This window comes from Macaca nemestrina, chromosome 17 (genome assembly GCF_043159975.1).
Source record: "Macaca nemestrina isolate mMacNem1 chromosome 17, mMacNem.hap1, whole genome shotgun sequence".
Taxonomy (NCBI): domain Eukaryota; kingdom Metazoa; phylum Chordata; class Mammalia; order Primates; family Cercopithecidae; genus Macaca; species Macaca nemestrina.
In genome coordinates, this window is record NC_092141.1 from 642,643 (window position 1) to 663,080 (window position 20,438).

Genomic DNA, 20,438 nt, shown 5'->3' on the forward strand with positions numbered 1-20,438 from the left:
GGCCAGGCACGTACACGGAGGCTCAGATGTGTTTTACCTGTGAATTTAGGCAGCACGGCCCCACCCCCCACGTCTGTCCTTCGATTCACACAAGGTCCAAGGAGCCGTTGCAGGGAATGAACTTGAGCCTCGCCTTCAGCTGGATTTGGACGTGGGCAGGTGTGTCTGTGTGCGGTGTGGGGAGTAGACAGCGGAGGAAGCCATGGGAGCCGCCCTGCAGAGAGGGCCACGGCCCCAGGAGAGATTCGGACCCCAGGAAGAGGCTAAACTCAGCGGGAAACAGGATGGGAGGCGTCTGCCGTCGAGGGAGGGTGGGTCCAGGCCCGGCCCTCCCAGCTGCCCCCCACGCTCACCCCAGGCCTGCCCTGCAGGTGTGTGAGCCGCCTGAAAAAGGGGGGCTAGAGAGAAGTGTGAAAACGCCTCGCGTACGACACAGCTCCTAAAACGGAAGTGTGATTTATATGCATAGTCATGGGACGATGTTTTTGGTATCTGATTAAGTAGGAAAAGAAGATGAAAAAAGAGAATTCCAGAATAAGCAACATATTTCGGTCCCATGGAGAGTGATATACGCGTCCACCCTGCGAGGATTTGTGAGTGTGGAGACAGGGAGGGTGGGAGAAGGACAAACACACAGACCGCCACGGCCAGGGGCGGGAGCGTCCTATTTCACACACACCTGCGGTGTTTGACTTATTTTCTAGGGTTGGATTGTCCTTAATATGTAATGTCTATGAGGCATCCCAATCAGAAAATAACCTTGGCAGTTCTCCACAGGATTCCGGGTGGAGATAAAATCTGAGGCTTTAACGACTTATCGTTAACGTTGGCGGCTCACGCCTGTATCCCGGTACTTTGGGAGGCTGCGCAGGAGGATCGCCTGAGGAGTTTGAGGCCAGCCTGGCCAACGTAACAAGACCCAGTCTCTACAAAAAATAAGAACTTAGCCAGGAGTGGTGGCGCGCCGGTCGTCCCAGCCGCTCGGGAGGCTGAGGCGGGAGGATCGCCCGAGCCCAGAAGGTCGAGGCTGCCGTGAGCTAGGATCGCACCACGGCACTCCAGCCTGGGCAGCGGAGCGAGACCCTGTCTGAAAAAACAAAAACGAAACAAAAAAACAAAAGATTTGACAACTTAGGAATGAACTCGATCACCCAGCCGTTACAAGAAAGAGGTGGAGGGGGCAGGTAGGAAGGGCTGTGTCGACGTTTTAATAATTATGGAGCAGGGACCACGTTTCAGGCACCGTTTAAGAGCTTATCACGTACTTTCCTCGTTGCAGTCCTTACAACCACCCCGAGGCAGGTACTATGATTATTCCCAACGTCAGGTGAGAAAGCCGAGGTAGAGAGAGGCGGGAGAACCCGGGAAGCCAGAGTCCGGTGTTCCAAACCTCTGCACAGTAGTGGAAGTTACTTTTTAAAATTCCGAGGAAAGAAAACGAGTAAGACCAAGAGAAGCCAAATCATTAAATTCTGGAATCTGCTGAGGCTCAGACCACTGAGGCTGGTACCCCAGGCCGCCCCGACCAACGACATAACCAGAGGGGAAGGAAGTCAGGCCCCTTCTCACCTCTGAGCGGCTGGTGCCTGGGTGGGCTCACGGCTGGGGCGGGGGGCCTGCCGTTTCGGTACAGGACCAGAAAGTAAACGTTTTAGGCTGTTATAAGGATTCTATCCAGCCAGGGCCGGGCCGGGCTGAACGGCTGCAGGCCACAGGAGAACGAGTGAGCGAGAGCGTGGCTGGGCTCCAGGAAACCTCGAAGGACACTGAGATTTACAGTCACTGAAGTTTCATGCCACGTGATCTTCTTCTTTTGTTCCCTCCCACCCCCTGAGCTATTTACAAATGTAAAAACCATCCTAGCTCACAGGTGCTACCGAATCGGGGCCACCCCCGTCCAGCGCCACGAGCTCCTGGGGCCCGAGTGCAAGAGAGGAACAGGGTCACCAGGTGCTTGGGGAGGGCCCCGGGGCGTCTGCACCAGCAGGCACACAGCCCGGGAGGTGGCCGGAGTCACCAGTTCTGGAAACAGCCAGAGGCTCGGCCTTGTGTCTCAGCACTGGCCCAGGTGGGGCTCAGGGTCGAAGCCGGAGCCGAGGCGAAGTCGAGATGGAGCACAACAGCCCTGAACCTGCGCCCGCTGCACTGCGGAGCCCCCACGGGACAGTCCAGGAGGGTGGGTGGTGCCTGCCTCGCAGCCGACAGGCTGGGTACGGAAGGACTAATCCATCCTGGAGGCCCAGCTCACGCCAGCCTCCTCTGCCCCGACGTCCCCCCCGGCAGCTTCACCAGGTTACACGTCGGTTCCTCCCCAACTGGATCTCAGTTGCATTCCTCCTGCGTCGGGTGACCTGACCACACACGCGGCAGGTGCCCAGCGGCGGTCTCGGCCCCAGCATCCCAGCAGCAGGACACCGCGTGGAGACCCCAGGTCACAGGAGTGTCTCCACACAGACATTCAGGCCGGCTCGAGGGGAGAAGACAGCCGCCTGGCCACTCTCCCACCACGCCCCACCTGGCGGGCTCCTCTCCTCAACCTGGGCCCCCGTTCTCTCCCAGGTTGCTCACATCACTCAGTCACCCCCACGACATCTGCCTCTGAGCTGCCAGCCTCCCTGCCCAGCCCCTCCCTCCCTTCCTTCCCTCCCTCCCTCTTTTTTTGAAACAGGTCACCCAGGCTGGAGTTCAGTGGCACAATCGTGACCCAATGCAGCCTCCGCCTCTGGGGCTCAAGCCTTCCAGGCTCAAGCAGTCCTCAGCCTCAGCCTCCCAAGTAGTGGGAAACATAACTGGGCACCACCATGACCGGCTATTGTTTTGTTTTGTTTTTTTGGTAGAGATGAGGTCTCACTACATTGCCCAGGCTGGTCTCCGACTCCCGGTCTCACCTCGGCCTCCCAAAGTGCTGGGATTACAGGTGTGAGCCACTGCGCCCGACTTCCCTGGCCCCTTTCTAACCCACGGCCTGGGATCCAGCCTGGACTCACTGGAACATACACAGCCTCCCTGGACCCCCAGCCCCACCACCACCATGCCCCACGAGCCCCTTCCCCACATCTGCTCCCACCGCAGACCACCCTCCACGCAGGCCCTGTGCCCACGTGCAGCCTGGCCGGTAAGGCCTCAGACCCTGCACTGGCCGCCGTGTGACCTGGCGAGGGACTAACCCCCGCCTCGCCTCCATTTCTTCACCTGCAACGTGGAGACCGTGACCTCGCAGGGTGGCCTTGCTCCTCAGGTGGGTGCGGACCTGGTGCCTCTAAGTGAGCTCTCCACGGCTGGCAGCTTTGCCATTGCTAACTCCTGTCCTCAGAGTCTCCATCTCGGCCGCTCCTGCCTTAATTCAGGCCCTCATTATGGCGAACTGGATAATTCAATATCCACGAATTCTCTGCCTCTGGACTTAACCTCCCCCCAGGCCCTGAGACTCACTTCCCTGCTCAGTGCCCTTCGATGGCTGTGCTGCCCACAGGACACAAGCCCAGGCCCTGCGCCCGGCACACAGAGCCCTCCCGATCCTCACATCTCTCTCCTTCCCTCCCTCCCCATCCGCTTCTTACCCCTCACGGCCTCTTTTCCTCTCCCCTCTGCCATCCTCCTCTTCCCTTTTCCTCCCTTCTTCTCCTTCTCACTCTCCGGCATAACCAGAGCCCCAGCTGCGCCCAGTGCCCCCACACTTCCTCGGCACCCTGCCCCTGCAGAGCTGTGCCTGCTCCGGAAGTGCCCTTTCCTGGCACCTGGTCACCCCCTCCAGGCCCGGCTGCCACATCGCTCCACCCGGCAGCCTGGGGTCCTCTCCCACCTCCCCAGGTGCCACAGCTCGCCCGCGGCAGGTCCTCCCCACAGCAAGCCCGTCCCAGGGCAGGTCCTCCCCGCGGGAGATCCTCCCCGCGGCAGGTCCTCCCCGAGGCAGGTCCTCCCCGCGGCAGGTTCTCCCCGTGGCAGGTCCTCCCCGCGGCAGGTCCTCCCCACAGCAAGCCCGTCCCAGGGCAGATCCTCCCCACGGTAGGTCCTCCCCGCGGCAGGTCCTCCCCGCGGCAGGTTCTCCCCGCGGCAGGTCCTCCCCGCGGCAGGTCCTCCCCACAGCAAGCCCGTCCCAGGGCAGGTCCTCCCCATGGTAGGTCCTCCCCGCGGCAGGTCCTCCCCGTGGCAGGTCCTCCCCATAGCAAGCTCATCCAGCAGCAGGTCCGCCCCATGGCAAGTTCTCCCCGCGGCAGGTCCTCCCCACGGCAGGTCCGCCCCGCGCTCATCCCTGCCTTCTACTTCTGCAGCACTTCTCACTGCACTGCCATATCTGACGCCAACCATGAGCTCCTGGAGGGCGGGGCTGGCATCTCCACCTCCTCAGCCCTGCGGCCTGGCATGAAGGTGAGCTGAGTGCGCACAGGAACTGACCAGGCGACAGGTCACGCAAAGCTCCGTCCAGAAAGCTCTGGGCCTCGCCAGGGATCCGTGTGGTTGCCCAGGCCCACCCTGGGTCCCTGCAGCCCCTTGGCTGCCTCCCTGCTGATGACCCTGGGCTGAAGGTCGGCAGTGTGCTGGGGTGAACAGCAGGGGCTCAGCACCACACAAAGTAGCTGTTCTTTCTTTGGAAGAAGAAAAGCCACATGCAGGTCTCGAGACAGCAAGAGAAAAGGAGGCCTCAGTGGACACGTTCCACTCGTCAGACTCCGAGCAAGGCCGATGTTCCAAGATGCCGTGTGGTGTCTGGTCCACTCCTCCAATCCCAGCAACTGGGGCCAAGTCCATTCCTGCTGAACAGCCACGGCGATGCCGGAGATGCCGGAGATGCCGAAGATGCCGGAGCAGGCCCCTTGGGGCAGACGAATTAAGTGACTTTTTCCGGGAATTTAGGAAGCTTCAGTCGCTGAATGAAAAAATCCATCTTTGTAATGAGTCACAAACGCACGTCTTCCACGTCGGAATTAGGTCAAGAGGAGAAAGGACATCGTGAGGCCAGTTTGCAGGTGACTCGGATGAAATGGCTCAAGGAGCTTCCACAGCTCCACCAAAGGACGGGCACTGAGGGTCAGGTTTGGAAAGGGAGGAGGGGACGGGGCCGCGGAGGACTTTCACCGCACACCCATCTGGGAGGCAGGCTCTGCAAAACACTGACTTCTCCTAAGCCTTATGCTTGTGGGGATGTAAAACGGTGCAGTTGTCACGGAAAGCAGGATGGAGGCTCCTCAGACAAGCAAGCGCAGAACTGCCATACGACCCAGCGATTCCACTGCTGGGCATAGACGCAAGAGAATCGAAGGCAGGTCGCAGACAGGTGCGCACGCCCATGCTCACTGCGGCATGTTCACAACAGCTGAAACATGGAGCAACCCAAATGTCCATCACAGGTGAGTGGATACACGGAGCGCGTGCAACGAAACGTTCCTCCGCCTTAAACAGGATGGAAATTGCGACGGATGAACCTTGAAAGCATTACGCAAAGGGGATCTGGTTACACTGAAGCTTCCAGTTTGGGAGGTCTGTGGGGTCTGAGATTCTGCATTTGTAATGAACATCCAGGGGAGGGTCCACATCACTGGTCCTCGGCCCACACTTTGACTAGCAGAGACCCCATCAGCACTGGAACTCTCCGCTAGCCCTAACGCCTCCACCTCCAGGAGGAGCTCTCTGTAAACTGGACGGTGCCGGGACCCCCACAGCTTCCCAAGGCAGGAGAATACCCCTCGGGGTGAGCAGACTCTCTCCAGGCAGCTGCTGCAGGCAGGTCACGAATCACGGCCATGTCTAAGAGCGGAGGGCTGGCTGCTGGGAATAAAGCAGTGATGGAGGCTGGGTGCGGTGTCTCACGCCTATAATCCCAGCACTTTGAGAGGCCGAGGCAGGAGGATCATTTGAGCCAGGAGTTTGAGATCAGCCTGGGCAACATAGCAAGACCCTGTCTCTACAAAAAATAAAAAATTACCCAGGCGAGGTGGTGCACGCCTGTAGTCCGAGCTACAAGGGAGGCTGAGGTAGGAGGATCGATTGAGCCTAGGAGTTTGAGGCTGCCGTGAGCTGTGTTTGCCGCTGCACTCCAGCCTGGGAGGCAGAGCAAGACCTTGTCTCTTAAAAAAGGAACACACTGATGGAAAGAGTCCGGCTCTGCAGGCAGAAGAGCGACAAGGACACTCCCCCTGCTCCTTCCACAGCTTCAGGGCCTCGAGTCCCAGATACTGAACAGAGAGGGAAGCTGAAACCTTAGGAAAATGGCATGTCCCCCACCCAGCCCGGGCTCCTACCAACGCCCCTGCTGGGGTCCGGGATACGGCATGTCCCCCGCCCCAGGCTCCTGCCAGCGTCCCTGCGGGGATCCGGGATATGGCATGTCCCCCATCCAGCCCCGGGCTCCTGCCAGCGCTCCTGCTGGGGGTCCAGGATACGGCATGTCCCCCATCCAGCCCAGGCTCCTGCCAGCGTCCCTGCCGGGGTCCGGGATATGGCATGTCCCCTATCCAGCCCGGGCTCCTACCAGTGCCCCTGCTGGGGTCCAGGATATGGCATGTCCCCTATCCAGCCCAGGCTCCTGCCAGCGCTCCTGCCGGGGTCCGGGATATGGCATGTCCCCCGTCCACCCCACGCTCCTGCCAGCGCCCCTGCCTGGGGTCCGGGATGACTCTCAGCAGGACACACCCCCTCCTCAGAGCAAAGTGGGCTCAAGCCAGGTTGGGGGAAAGGTCAGGTTCTGGGCCAGCCCCTTCTCTCCATGCTGGGCCGGGTGGTACCTGCCCCACCCGAGCTGGACCTCCTCTAAGTGACTCGGGCAAATATGAGACTGCCCGGTCTTCCTCCATTAGGACTCAGGCCATCGTTTCATAGCAGGCTCCCCGGCACCCACACTGTGGGACACATTTGGCTGAGACCAGAAAAAAACCCATCGCTTCCCTCAAACGGTGACAAGGCATCCCAGGCTCGGGTGGGCTCTGCTGGGGCCCCGCCCAGCTCGCCATCGCTGGCTGGACTCTCAATGAGACTCAAAGCTGGCTGACTCAGATCCCAAGCAATTAGGAGCACCAGGCCTCTCTAATTAACCAGCCAGCCCCTCTCCCTTCCCACCACGGCCCTCAGATAATGAGGGCAGGCAGCCGAGACACGCAGGCCCCATTACGGAGGGGACGCAGCGTCCAGGACTGGCATCTCGGCTTCCGCCCGTGAGCTCATTAGCTTGTAGCTGCTGAACGCTGCCAGGGCTCTTGCTGGGGACGCCTCTGTGAGCCCAGGAGCACCTGAGGCTCTGTCCTCCCCAACCACGCCTGGGCCTGGATACTTCCCACGGCGGGGATCTCCCCAGCATCCCTTCTCCAGCCTGCCTGAGCCCACACACCTCCCAGGGCCCCAGGCTGCAGCCGTCCGCAGAAGGTGCGGAGGCGGAATGTGGAGATGGAAATAAACAGGGAGGTGCTCCAGAAGCCGGCAGGCCCAGAGTGCAGGGCCCGTTCCCTGCACCGTGTTGAGCCCTCCCAGCCCCCCAGGGCTGCCGGCTTAACCCCAACCCCAGCTGTAATTAATTACCCATGATGGTTTCACACCTCCCCCGCCCCCCAGCACTGGGATCTGCCTGGCTCCTGACACCAGCAGGTGTGCGATAAATATTCATGGGATGGGGAACGGATGGCATTGTCTCTCCTCCCAGACATCAGAGAGCCCTGCAGGGACGAGGGCTTCGCAGGGGCTATGTGTGGGCCTCCCTGCGTCTCCAGTGACTCGGGTTCTAGGCAACCACCCCTACAGCAGGGCCCCCAGGGGGTCAGTGCCTCTGCGATCATCTCCCTGGGGTCCCAAGCCTTCTGCACCTGCCCATTCACTGCTCAAACGCAGCTGGTCCTCCGAAAGACTCCACCCTCTCACAAGTCACCTACAGCTCAGCGTCCCCAGGATCTCAGCTCTGCCCTGGGTTTGCAGGTCCCCAAGATCTCAGCCTCAGAGGCAGCGGGAGCAGGCCCCATCCCTCCTCCACCGTCCACTGTCCCTAAGTCGAATCTGCCATTGCATCCTGTGCTCCTTTTCCCTCCCGCACACGCCTCTGTGCTCCCCCAGGCATCATCCTCACAGCTGGACGCTCGCCCAGCCTGTTTCCAGCTTCGAGCCTCGGCCCGTGTGGTCTTCCCCTCCCCGATGCCCTTCCCTCTGCCCTCAGCCTTGCAGAAGTCTGCCCAGCCTCCAGGGGCCCACTCCTCCAGGCAGCCCTCCTGGCTGCTTTGAGTCCTGGGAACCCCAGTCCCAGCCACAGTGCACGTCACACTAGAGAGTACCGCCGTCGGCCCATCGTGACCGTCAGGACCTGAGGGAAGCGACCACCCTGAACACCTCTGTTTTTGGATCCCCCAAACCCAGGATTGGCACACAGTAGGCTAAGCGACTGACAGAGACATTTACATGAATAACTCGCACAAACACTGAGGGCTGTCCCTGCTGGCTCAGGACATCCAGTGAGCTACAAAGGCTTCCAGAGGCTTCTATGTAAATTATAGAAAATATGGGACTAACTGGGAGCTCCAATGTTAAGAAAAGAATTCCAGGGAGGAGAATGTGTGTGCTATGAACTGAACTGTGTCCCCTCAAAATTCCTATATTGAAGCCGTGACCCCCAGAGTGACTGTATTTGGAGAGAGGGTCTTAGGAGGTAATTAAGGTAAAATGAGGTTGCAAGGGCGAGGCCCTAATCCAAGAGGACTCGTGTCTTTATCAGAAAAGTAAGAGGCCGGGTGCTGTGGCTCACACCTGTAATCCCAGCACTTTGGGAAGCGGAGGTGGGAGGGTTGTTTGAGAGCTAGTTTGAGACCAGCCTGGGCAACAAAGCAATACCCTGTCTCTACAAAAGATTAAACATTAGACAGGCATGGTGGCGCACATCTGTAGTCTCCGCTACCCGGGAAGCTGAGGCAGGAAGGTTGCTTGACCCCAGGAGGTGGAGGCTGCAGTGAGCAATGATCACGTGACTTCACTCCAGCCTGGGTGACAGCGTGAGAACCTGTCAAAAAAACAAAAAAGCAACAGGAGGAGGAGAGACCCGAGCCCTCTCCCCTTGCCACGCGAGGACACGAGGAGACGGCAGCTGTCTGTGTGCCAGGGAAAGGGCCCTCACCAGACACAGAATCAGCCAGCACCTTGATCTCAGAATTTCGTGCCTCCAAACTCTGAAAATGCCTACTGCTGAAGGCACCTAGTCTGCGGCACGTTGTTACGGCGGCCTGAGCCGACTATGCCACGGGGAGTCACTCAGCCTCTTCTGCAGTGTCTGGGGATCTGCTCCATCCTGGGTAACACGTGTGTGGCCTCAGCGGGCCGGACCCTGGAGTGGATCCTTAACCGTCACAGGCATCCTTTACTGCATGCTGCCCGCGGGCCAGGCAGTCGGCGACGGATACTACTTTCATCACAATATTTAACATAGTACTGGAAGTTCTAGCCTGAGCAATTAGGCAAGTGATGCTGCACCGCGGCATCCATCAACAGACACGGAAGCTTAGTGACCCCATTTTACAGATGAAAGAACAGAGGCCCAGAGAGGTTAAGTGACCTGTACGAGACCGCACCACGGTGGCCACGCTGGGATCTCAACCTGAGTCCGTCTGGTCCCGCGGCTCCGCGTGTACAACCACCTCACGGTCCCGCGGCTCCGTGCACGACCACCTCACGGTCCCGCGGCTCCGCGTGCACGACCACCTCACGGTCCCGCGGCTCCGGGTACGACCACCTCACGGTCCCGCGGCTCCGTGCACGACCACCTCACGGTCCCGCAGCCCGGGAGGAGGGAAGCTGGCCCTGCCGGTCCCTGCAGGAACACGGAGGCACCCCTGAAAGTACAGACGAGTCCCTCCCATCCGGGCCCGAGCCCCAGCGCTGTGTGGCGTCTGCGTGGGGACAGTCCTCACCGGCAAGTCCAGGACCACCTGCTGCTCGGGGTGGACCAAGCGACCTCTCACCCCGGTCCCGGCAGTCTAGCGCTCTCCTTCCTAGAACCCTCGTTCACCCCAATTCCTCCCCATCTGCTGAGAATACACTGAAGAGGCCGACGCTCTGTCTTAGCAAATGGCCTCAGTCCGTACGTGGCCTTGTCCCCAACCCCGTCATCTCCCGGTGACGGCCATCCCCACCTAACTTGTCTCCAGCACTACGGTCATCTCTTAAAAACACAGATCACATCACACCCCTGCTTCAGACACTCCGCTGGCGTCCCATTAAACGCAGGTGAAATCTCAGCTCCTGACCCTGACCGGCGAGGCTCCCTGTGATGGGCCATCCCGCCGCTCACGCTCCCTGCCCCAGACGCCACCATCTGCCCCTTCAACGTGCCCAGCTGGTTCCTGCCTCAGGGCCTTCGGGACTCATCGGGGGAAGCCTGCCGTTCCCTCCGCCAAGACGGTTCCACCCAGATATTCCCAGGGCCGGCTCCTGCTTGTCTGGGCCTGAGCCGGGAGAGGCCCCCAGGCCGCCCGCTAGGAGCTCCATGTTAATTCAGCGGCGTCCTCGGGTGCCTAGTGCTGCTCCATGTTTAGTCGTTTGTCTTCTCCATGCCCCGACCCCTGGAAAGTCGTCTCCACCACAGGGTGGACTTTGTCTCGTTTGCGGCGTCGCCACACCCAGAGCAGGGCTTGCACACGATGGGCTATTGTTTAAAGAACGAGTGACTACGAATGAACGAACGACACTACCTTCTCCAAGAAGTTAGAGTGACCCTCCGAAGCCCCCAAATGCCCACCATCCAGCGGCCCCACACCCTCTCCTCCCACCTCAATCCTGGAACAAGCCCCTCAGAAGCTCAAAGCCTCCCCCGCCTCATGGCAGGACCCGTAGTCCCACCTCCGTTGGCCTTCGGCTGCTGAACACCAAGAACCATTTGCAGTGGAAACACCCAGACCAGCCCAGAGCTCCAGGACAGCATGGGGGCCACCTCCAGCTGAGGCCCCTCCCCGGGACGGTCACTGCTGCCTCAGACATGGCTCCAAGGGGCAGCTGGATTAACCGTGAACAGCCAGACCAGCAGCAGCCTCTGTGGCCACAGGCCCTGGATGGTCGCAGGGAAAGCAGGCCGGGCTTCCTGGACCTTCACGGTCCCCTCTATCTGGACTATCTACCGCAGGCCAGGCTCTGTGCCTCTCCACAGTCCCCTGTATCTGGAATATTCACAGCAGCTGTGGGGTTGAGAGACAGAGGAGGAAATAGACTGCCAGGTCCCGTTCTGCCAGGCAGGAGTCACTGCCCGAGTCCTGGAAGTCGGCCATTCCCAAGCCTGTGTCCCCCACCTCCACTGACCTGTAGTCCCCGTGTCACCTCCACTGACCGGTAGTCCCCGTCCCACCTCCACTGACCTGTAGTCCCCGTGTCACCTCCACTGACCTGTAGTCCCCGTGTCACCTCCACTGACCGGTAGTCCCCGTCCCACCTCCACTGACCTGTAGTCCCCGTGTCACCTCCACTGACCTGTAGTCCCCGTCCCACCTCCACTGACCTGTAGTCCCCGTCCCACCTCCACTGACCTGTAGTCCCCGTGTCACCTCCACTGTCCTGTAGTCCCCGTCCCACCTCCACTGTCCTGTAGTCCCCGTCCCACCTCCACTGACCTGTAGTCCCCGTGTCACCTCCACTGACCTGTAGTCCCCGTGTCACCTCCACTGTCCTGTAGTCCCCGTGTCACCTCCACTGACCTGTAGTCCCCGTGTCACCTCCACTGACCTGTAGTCCCCGTGTCACCTCCACTGACCTGTAGTCCCCGTCCCACCTCCACTGACCTGTAGTCCCCGTGTCACCTCCACTGACCTGTAGTCCCCGTGTCACCTCCACTGACCTGTAGTCCCCGTCCCACCTCCACTGACCTGTAGTCCCCGTCCCACCTCCACTGTCCTGTAGTCCCCGTCCCACCTCCACTGACCTGTAGTCCCCGTGTCACCTCCACTGTCCTGTAGTCCCCGTGTCACCTCCACTGACCTGTAGTCCCCGTGTCACCTCCACTGTCCTGTAGTCCCCGTCCCACCTCCACTGACCTGTAGTCCCCGTGTCACCTCCACTGACCTGTAGTCCCCGTGTCACCTCCACTGACCTGTAGTCCCCGTCCCACCTCCACTGACCTGTAGTCCCCGTGTCACCTCCACTGACCTGTAGTCCCCGTCCCACCTCCACTGACCTGTAGTCCCCGTGTCACCTCCACTGACCTGTAGTCGTGTCACCTCCACTGACCTGTAGTCCCCGTGTCACCTCCAGACCTGTAGTCCCCGTCCCACCTCCACTGACCTGTAGTCCCCGTCCCACCTCCACTGACCTGTAGTCCCCGTGTCACCTCCACTGACCTGTAGTCCCCGTGTCACCTCCACTGACCTGTAGTCCCCGTGTCACCTCCACTGTCCTGTAGTCCCCGTGTCACCTCCACTGTCCTGTAGTCCCCGTGTCACCTCCACTGTCCTGTAGTCCCCGTGTCACCTCCACTGACCTGTAGTCCCCGTGTCACCTCCACTGTCCTATGGTCCCCGTCCCACCTCCACTGTCCTGTGGTCCCCGTCCCACCTCCACTGTCCTGTGGTCCCCGTGTCACCTCCACTGACCTGTGGTCCCCGTCCCACCTCCACTGTCCTGTAGTCCCCGTCCCACCTCCACTGTCCTGTAGTCCCCGTGTCACCTCCACTGACCTGTAGTCCCCGTCCCACCTCCACTGACCTGTAGTCCCCGTGTCACCTCCACTGACCTGTAGTCCCCGTCCCACCTCCACTGACCTGTAGTCCCCGTCCCACCTCCACTGTCCTGTAGTCCCCGTCCCACCTCCACTGTCCTGTAGTCCCCGTCCCACCTCCACTGTCCTGTAGTCCCCGTGTCACCTCCACTGACCTGTAGTCCCCGTGTCACCTCCACTGACCTGTAGTCCCCGTCCCACCTCCACTGTCCTGTAGTCCCCGTGTCACCTCCACTGACCTGTAGTCCCCGTGTCACCTCCACTGTCCTGTAGTCCCCGTCCCACCTCCACTGTCCTGTAGTCCCCGTGTCACCTCCACTGACCTGTGGTCCCCGTGTCACCTCCACTGACCTGTAGTCCCCGTGTCACCTCCACTGTCCTGTAGTCCCCGTCCCACCTCCACTGACCTGTAGTCCCCGTGTCACCTCCACTGTCCTGTAGTCCCCGTCCCACCTCCACTGACCTGTGGTCCCCGTGTCACCTCCACTGTCCTGTGGTCCCCGTGTCACCTCCACTGTCCTGTAGTCCCCGTGTCACCTCCACTGTCCTGTAGTCCCCGTCCCACCTCCACTGACCTGTAGTCCCCGTGTCACCTCCACTGTCCTGTAGTCCCCGTGTCACCTCCACTGTCCTGTAGTCCCCGTGTCACCTCCACTGTCCTGTGGTCCCCGTCCCACCTCCACTGTCCTGTGGTCCCCGTCCCACCTCCACTGACCTGTGGTCCCCGTGTCACCTCCACTGTCCTGTGGTCCCCGTCCCACCTCCACTGTCCTGTGGTCCCCGTCCCACCTCCACTGACCTGTGGTCCCCGTGTCACCTCCACTGTCCTGTGGTCCCCGTCCCACCTCCACTGTCCTGTGGTCCCCGTCCCACCTCCACTGACCTGTAGTCCCCGTCCCACCTCCACTGACCTGTAGTCCCCGTCCCACCTCCACTGTCCTGTGGTCCCCGTGTCACCTCCACTGTCCTGTAGTCCCCGTGTCACCTCCACTGACCTGTAGTCCCCGTGTCACCTCCACTGTCCTGTAGTCCCCGTCCCACCTCCACTGACCTGTAGTCCCCGTCCCACCTCCACTGTCCTGTAGTCCCCGTGTCACCTCCACTGTCCTGTAGTCCCCATCCCACCTCCACTGTCCTGTAGTCCCCGTGTCACCTCCACTGTCCTGTAGTCCCCGTGTCACCTCCACTGACCTGTAGTCCCCGTGTCACCTCCACTGTCCTGTAGTCCCCGTGTCACCTCCACTGTCCTGTAGTCCCCGTGTCACCTCCACTGTCCTGTAGTCCCCGTGTCACCTCCACTGACCTGTAGTCCCCGTGTCACCTCCACTGTCCTGTAGTCCCCGTGTCACCTCCACTGTCCTGTAGTCCCCGTGTCACCTCCACTGACCTGTAGTCCCTGTGTCACCTCCACTGTCCTGTAGTCCCGGCCCTTCGCAGGGCTGAAGAAGGAGCCAGCAAAGCCTGACACCTATGTCCCCATCATCCCTCCAGTATTCTTGGACCAGTTAATCCACATTCCTCAGCCCAATTTACCACATATGACAGAACAGGAGAAAAAAATTGACCACAGCTGTGATCCTGGCTTCCCTACTTATTACTGGGCAGATTAACCTCACTGCACCTCTGGTTTTCTCATCCCGCTTTTGAGTGCTCCTGAAAATGCCCTCCAGGTTGCCAGCAGCCTCCATGATCCACGTCCATGTTCATTTATTTTGACTTCTCCATCTTTCCCGGTCCTCTCAGCACTTCCCACCCCACCCCATCCTCCATCCTCTATCTTCCGTCCTCTGTTATTTCTTCTCAGGATTTATTATTTCCTGAAATCATCTTGTTTATTTGATCATTACTTGCTTTTTAGTTCCCTTGCCCAATATCATCTCAAAAAAGTTCCTTCTCTGTCTTCTTCAGTATAGTAACTCAAGTCCTAAAGCCACGACTAGGCCGGGCGCGGTGGCTCAAACCTGTAATCCCAGCACTTTGGGAGGCCGAGGCAGGCGGATCACCTGAGGTCAGGAGATCGAGACCAGCCTGGCCAACATGGCGAGACCTCATCTCTACTAAAACTATAAAAATTAGCCGGGTGTGGTGGCGCACGCCCTGTGATCCCAACTACTCGGGAGGCTGAGGCAGGAGAATCACTTGAACCCGGAAGGCGGAGCTTGCAGTGAGCCGAGATTGCACCATTTGCACTCCAGCCTGGGTGACAGAGCAAGACTCTGTCTCCAGAAAGCAAAAACAAAAAAAAACTTGAGTAGTACATGGAAGTTACTTGAGGATGGGTTCCAGAAAAACTAAGGTGAGCACAAAAAAGAGGAAGACGTGGTCTCCTGAGAACAGTGTTTCTAACCTGGGAGGCAGCAAAGGGAACTCCCATTATAACAGCCGTGCAGCTCCCAGCCTAGGAGGAGCAGGAGTGAGAATCCAGAAGGGTTTATGCCAGGAAAAAAAAACCAGCCTCCATGTAATTGTAAAATCGAGATGTTAACTAATCTTGAGGATTAGAAGGCACATTATTCTCTCAACAATAAGAAAAAGGCAAGTCGAAACTCCAGGAAAAACTAAGAGTTATATTTAAAAAGTCCTAGATTCAATATGAAACCATTTAATATGTGGCACAATTCAGTATAAGGAGAAAATCAGTTTGATCTCCCTGCAAAGATCGTTCTTCTTTGAGTAACCGGGGATCAACAGAAGCAGGCCAGTAGGACGGAAAGTGCCATCCTGGCACACTGTTTGGCCTTGAGGAAAATAGGATGTATCTAATAACAACTGAAAACATGTTTTTCTTGTTGACTTAATATATTCTGGAGATAACATTTATTGAGTGCCTATGTGCCAGGCAAGGTTTGAAGAGTTTTGCATTTAGGAATATTTAATCCTCTGAGCATGGTGAGGTGCATGGCATCATGACCACATTTTACAGATGAGGAACATCAGGTGTGAGATACTAAACGAGTTTTCTGAGGTCTTAGCAGAAGAGCTAGATTCGCACCCTGACTTCTAACGCCAGCTCTGGGTCTCGTGGCCTGGGCGTGAATCTAGCAGAAGGGCTGGAAGGTACATCCACGCGATGAGACCCAGAGCTGGCCCTAGACGTCAGGCCATTTGATTTTTAAGTCTTAGTCCTTCTGGCCAAGAGGCAGAGGACACCACACGCCCAACGCAGACGCACACACTCCTGGGAGCCAGGACGCAAAGCCACAGAGCACCAGGGCGGGTCCAGGCTGGGATGCCGGAACGGCAGGGCCAGAGCAGGGTCTTACCTTCCTGCAGTCTTTGCAGAACACCGACGAGCTGCCCAGGAAGCCCAGCACCTCCCCACAGAGCAGGCACTGGGACAGGCCATTCCCCATCACGTTCCGCCTCATGGTCTCCAGCCGCTCCACCAGCCGCCTGCGGCACAGGACACAGAGTCAGAGGGAACGTGCTTCCCGCCTGGGCGCAGCTGCCACCGAGGCCCAAAACCGTACCGCACCACATGTGCTGTCCCCCACCCGGGAGGTTGTTCCTCGCACTTCCCTGGCTCACTGCAAATCCTTCGTTCACTCACCAACTATTCACTGAGCACCTGAGTCATCAGACATGGGGAATATCACAGCAAACACGCGAGAGACACACATGGTCCCTGCTCTCATGGAACTTGCCTTCAATAAGGAAGGAAATTCATAAGCAAGAAAACAAGCAAACTGATTTCAGATAGGGAGATGAAATGGAAATAGTGGCGGGAGGGAGAGGGATTGCAGGGAGGGCAAGAGAGACTGAGGGGAGGGAGGGGGAGGGAGGGGGAGGGAGACTGAGGGGAGAGAGGGTGAGGGAGATTGAGGGTGGGGGGTTGAGGAAGATTGAGGGGGGTGTGAGGAAGATTGAGGGCAGGGAAGGCAAGGGAGATTGAGGGGAGAGAGATTGAGGGGAGAGAGATTGAGGGGAAAGAGGGTGAGGGAGACTGAGGGGAGGGAGGGCGGGGGGGCGAGGGAGATTGAGGGGAGGGAGAGTGAGGGGAGGGAGACTGAGGGGAGGGAGACTGAGGGGAGGGAGACTGAGGGGAGGGCAAAGGAGATTGAGGGGAGGGAGATTGAGGGGAGGGCAAGGAGGCGAGAGAGATTGAGGGGAGGGAGATTGAGGGGAGGGAGATTGAGGGGAGAGAGGGCAAAGGAGATTGAGGGGAGGGAGGGCGAGGGAGACTGAGGGACAGTGGCATGTTCCATGGGGACCAGCGATGGCTCTCGGAGAACAGGTGGACTCACAGCTGAAGAATGAGCCATGCCATCTGGCCTGTTTTTCCCACTGTAAAGACAGGAAGGCCAGACACGGTGGCTCACGCCTGAAATCCCAGCCCTTTGTGAGGCTGAGGCAGGCGGATCGCTTGAGCCCAGGAGTTCAAGACCAGCCTGGGTAGCGTGGTGAGACCCCATCTCTACAAAAAACAAAAAAAAAGCTGGGTGTGGTGGTGCCCTGGTACCCACCCGCGGTTCTAGCTACTTAAGGCTGAGGTTGGGGGATCGCTTGAGCCCAGGAAGTTGAGGCTGCAGCGATCCGTGATCGCACCCCTGCACTCCAATCTACACGACAGAGTGAGACCCTGTCTAAAAACAAAAAAAGAAAGAAAGAAAAGAGAAAGAAAAAGAAAAGAAAAGATGAAGATACGTAGGAGGCAGCAGAATGAAATCGATTCCCGCCCAGCGCATTTTTTCTTCCTACTTGTGCTTTTCTGTGGTTTTCAGATTTTCCAGGAAATACGAATTTCTTTTGTAATTAAACAAACACAGGACACGATGAAAGTGCTGGAAGACTGAGCTGTGGTGGGCGCTGGAGTCGGAGGCCGGGAGCGGCTCCTGCGGGAGCTTTCGAGGGCGACCCGAACCCTCCCTTGGCTGAACCACAGCTGACCCGCAGGTGCACAGAGCCAAACAGCCCCCGGGGCGCTTCACCACGCTCATTCGCGCCCACAGCCGGGGCGCACACCCCAGCTGCTAGCGCCGTCTGACAGACCTATCCTGAGGCCTCAGCAGGCTGAGTTACACTCCGGGGTGTTGAGGCAGAGCCAGTGACCTCCTGACCCCTCCCAGAGGTGAAATGCAGCACCAGGACGCAGCGTGCCGGCCTCCCAGTGCCCTGTGCTTGCACCAAAGCCCTTGCTGTCCTCCCACTGAGCTGGCTCCGGCCCCGCCTCACCCAATTCTCTGCTGCTCCAGGACGTCCAGCCGCTCGGCCCTCTGGATGACCTGCAGGATGGCCTCCACCTCCGCCGGGCTGAGGTGCTGGTTCCTTCTCTGCTTCTCCGTCTGGTAGGTGTGCACAGACCAGCCTGTCTGCAGCCTCGAGAGGGAGTAACAGACGGCGTTGAGGCCTCCCCGGTGCAAACTCCCGCAGCCCCTATCACATCCACCAAGCCCTCCTGAGAACAGTCAGTGGATGGCCCAGGTGCTACGTGCCGGGGGCGAGGAGGGCGGGCAACAGAGACTGGGCAGACACAGGCTCCAAGCACCAGCCCTGCCATCCGCCGGCCCCTGGGCCTTGGCAAAGACGGCAGCACCATCTTAGCCCAGGAGGCAGAAACACGGAATATGACCCTCAGGGACACACAGAAGGCCAAGGTCACGGCACGTGAGGGTCAAGGGAGGAGCAGGAGAGATTACCAAGAGAAGGAAAAGGGAGCTCCCAGCTCCGTCAGGTGGTGACACGGAGTTTACCAGGGGACAGGAAAGGAATGTAATTAGGGTAAAGACACAGCTGTGGATATGAACACCCTGAAAACGGGCAGGTTCAAGGCAGGAGGGGAAAGCGAGTTTCGCCAGAGGAGCTATGGTGAGGGCAGGCAACGGCGAGGCCGGGCTGGGAGTGGGTCCGGAGGCTGAGCTGTCCGCTCCACTGCGCTGCAGGGGTGGTGCCTCCTGAGGCTGTAACTGGGGCGGGGGAAGGACTCAAACTCCTTCTATTTTTCTGGTCAGGGAGAGAGCGGCAGCAGCAGATCAAACCGCAGAGCCCCTGCCCTGGGTGGGCACCAGCTTCCGGGAGACACTCCGTGCCTGTGACATTGCTGTGTGCAGAGATGAATGAGACGGGAAAAGCCACTGCACCCTGAAGAACTGCAGTGCGGTGGGGGAGGCAGATGCCAAACCAATGACTCAGAGACCTATTTAACGAACAGGTGTGAGGCGTTTTCATTCAACGCATTATAAAGCACCGGCTGGGACTCCCGGCCTCTTGGGCGCAGGGACGCGCTGCTTGGTGGGACGTGCGGGTGGCGGCAGGAAGTGGACAAACAAGAGAGTTACCCGGCAGGGAGGGGATGAGGCTCTGGAAAGGCTGCTTCTTTCTTTCTTTAGGGAAGTGTCAGAAGAGTCCTGGAGGCAGGACCTAGAGCAGCTGAGGGAGGCGGACCCTCTCCTGGGGTCTCCCTGACATAAGACGGGCCCCCCGTGGTCTCATGACCTAGGGCAGCTGAGGGAGGCGGACCCTCTCCCGGGGTCTCCCTGACACAGGATGGGCCCCGGTGGTCTCATGTCTTGCCTGGTCCCGGCTGTTGCAGCGAGGTGGGCCCAGACCCTCCATCACCCCAAGAGGCAGGACTGGACCCTCACAGTCACCCTACAAGGCAGGCCTAGACCCTCAGTCACCCTTCGAGGCAGGCCCAGACCCTCAGAGTTGCCCTGTAAGGCCCCGGCCCTCAGCCACCCCGCGGGGCAGGCCTCCCGTTTCTCAGAGGAGATGGGGGGTGGAAGGTAGCCGGCTAGCAGGAATCTGGGGTTGGCCGCCTCCACCGCTGACTTAAGGCCTGAACTCTGACCTGCGGAGTTCACACCCAGCAGCTGCTGACAGTCCTGCCTGGCAGCATTTCGGGCTCCCCCAGGGCCTCCTCTGCGCCCAGGTTCCTACCTCCATCCGCTCCACCTCCTGGCCCCAGCCATCCGCGTCCTCTCATCCGACCTGCTGCTCCAGGCCCTGACTCCCGCCTACGGCCACAGCTCCACTGAGCATGCTGCCCACCCCCCTCGCAATGCCCCTTCCACACGGCCGGAGGAGGAGGCGGCCAACCTGAGGGCACCTGACATCGATGGGCAGCAACCTCCAGGAAGAACCTGCACGTCTGGGAGCCCCGCCTGTCGTTCCCCGCACGTTCCCCGCACAGCGCCCTCGTCTCTCGGCTCACCTGGCCTCTCCAGTTGCTCCCTCGTGTTCTAGGCTGCATGCAGTCCCCAGGCCTTTGCTCATGCTGCCCCCTTCACCTGGGGCACCTGTCTCTCTCCCTAAACCCTCTGGCCACCTCTCACTCCTATTCTGTCTGTGTATCTATCTGTCTATCTGTCTGTCTGTCTATCTGTTTATCTATCCATCTGTCTATCTATCTATCATCTGTCTCTCTATCTCTCCATCTATCATCTCTCCATCTATCATCTATCTATCTATCTGTCTATCTATCCATCCATCCATCCACCCATCTATCTTGAGACGGAGCTTCAGTCCGTCGCCCAGGCTGGAGTGCAATGGCACAATCTCAGCTCACAGCAACCTCCACCTTCCGGGTACAAGCGATTCACCTGCCTCAGCCTCCCAAGTAGCTGGGATTACCGGCATGCACCACCATGCCCGGCTAATTTTTATATTTTTAGGAGAGAGGATTTCACCATGTTGGTCAGGCTGGTCTTGAGAACTCCTGGCTTCAGGTGATCCACCCACCGCAGCCTCCCACAGTCCTGGGATTACAGGCGTGAGCCACCGTGCCCAGCCTATTCTTTCTAAAGACTTCTTTACACATGACCTTCACCTGGAGGCTTTT

The 20,438-nt window shown here is 59.1% G+C and overlaps 1 protein-coding gene across 21 annotated transcripts in view; it reads right to left on the reverse strand.

The window, feature by feature from the left end:
• LOC105471483 (rabphilin 3A like (without C2 domains)) overlaps positions 1 to 20,438 on the reverse strand; it is a 243,403-nt gene that overhangs the window by 113,833 nt on the left and 109,132 nt on the right. For all 21 annotated transcript variants that reach the window (XM_071082057.1, XM_071082061.1, XM_071082058.1 and 18 more), the window contains 2 exons: positions 17,834 to 17,977; positions 15,925 to 16,054 (listed from right to left, as the gene is read on the reverse strand). In XM_071082057.1, the coding sequence (XP_070938158.1) occupies positions 15,925 to 16,054; positions 17,834 to 17,977 (274 nt within the window). The remainder of the gene's footprint in view (positions 1 to 15,924; positions 16,055 to 17,833; positions 17,978 to 20,438) is intronic.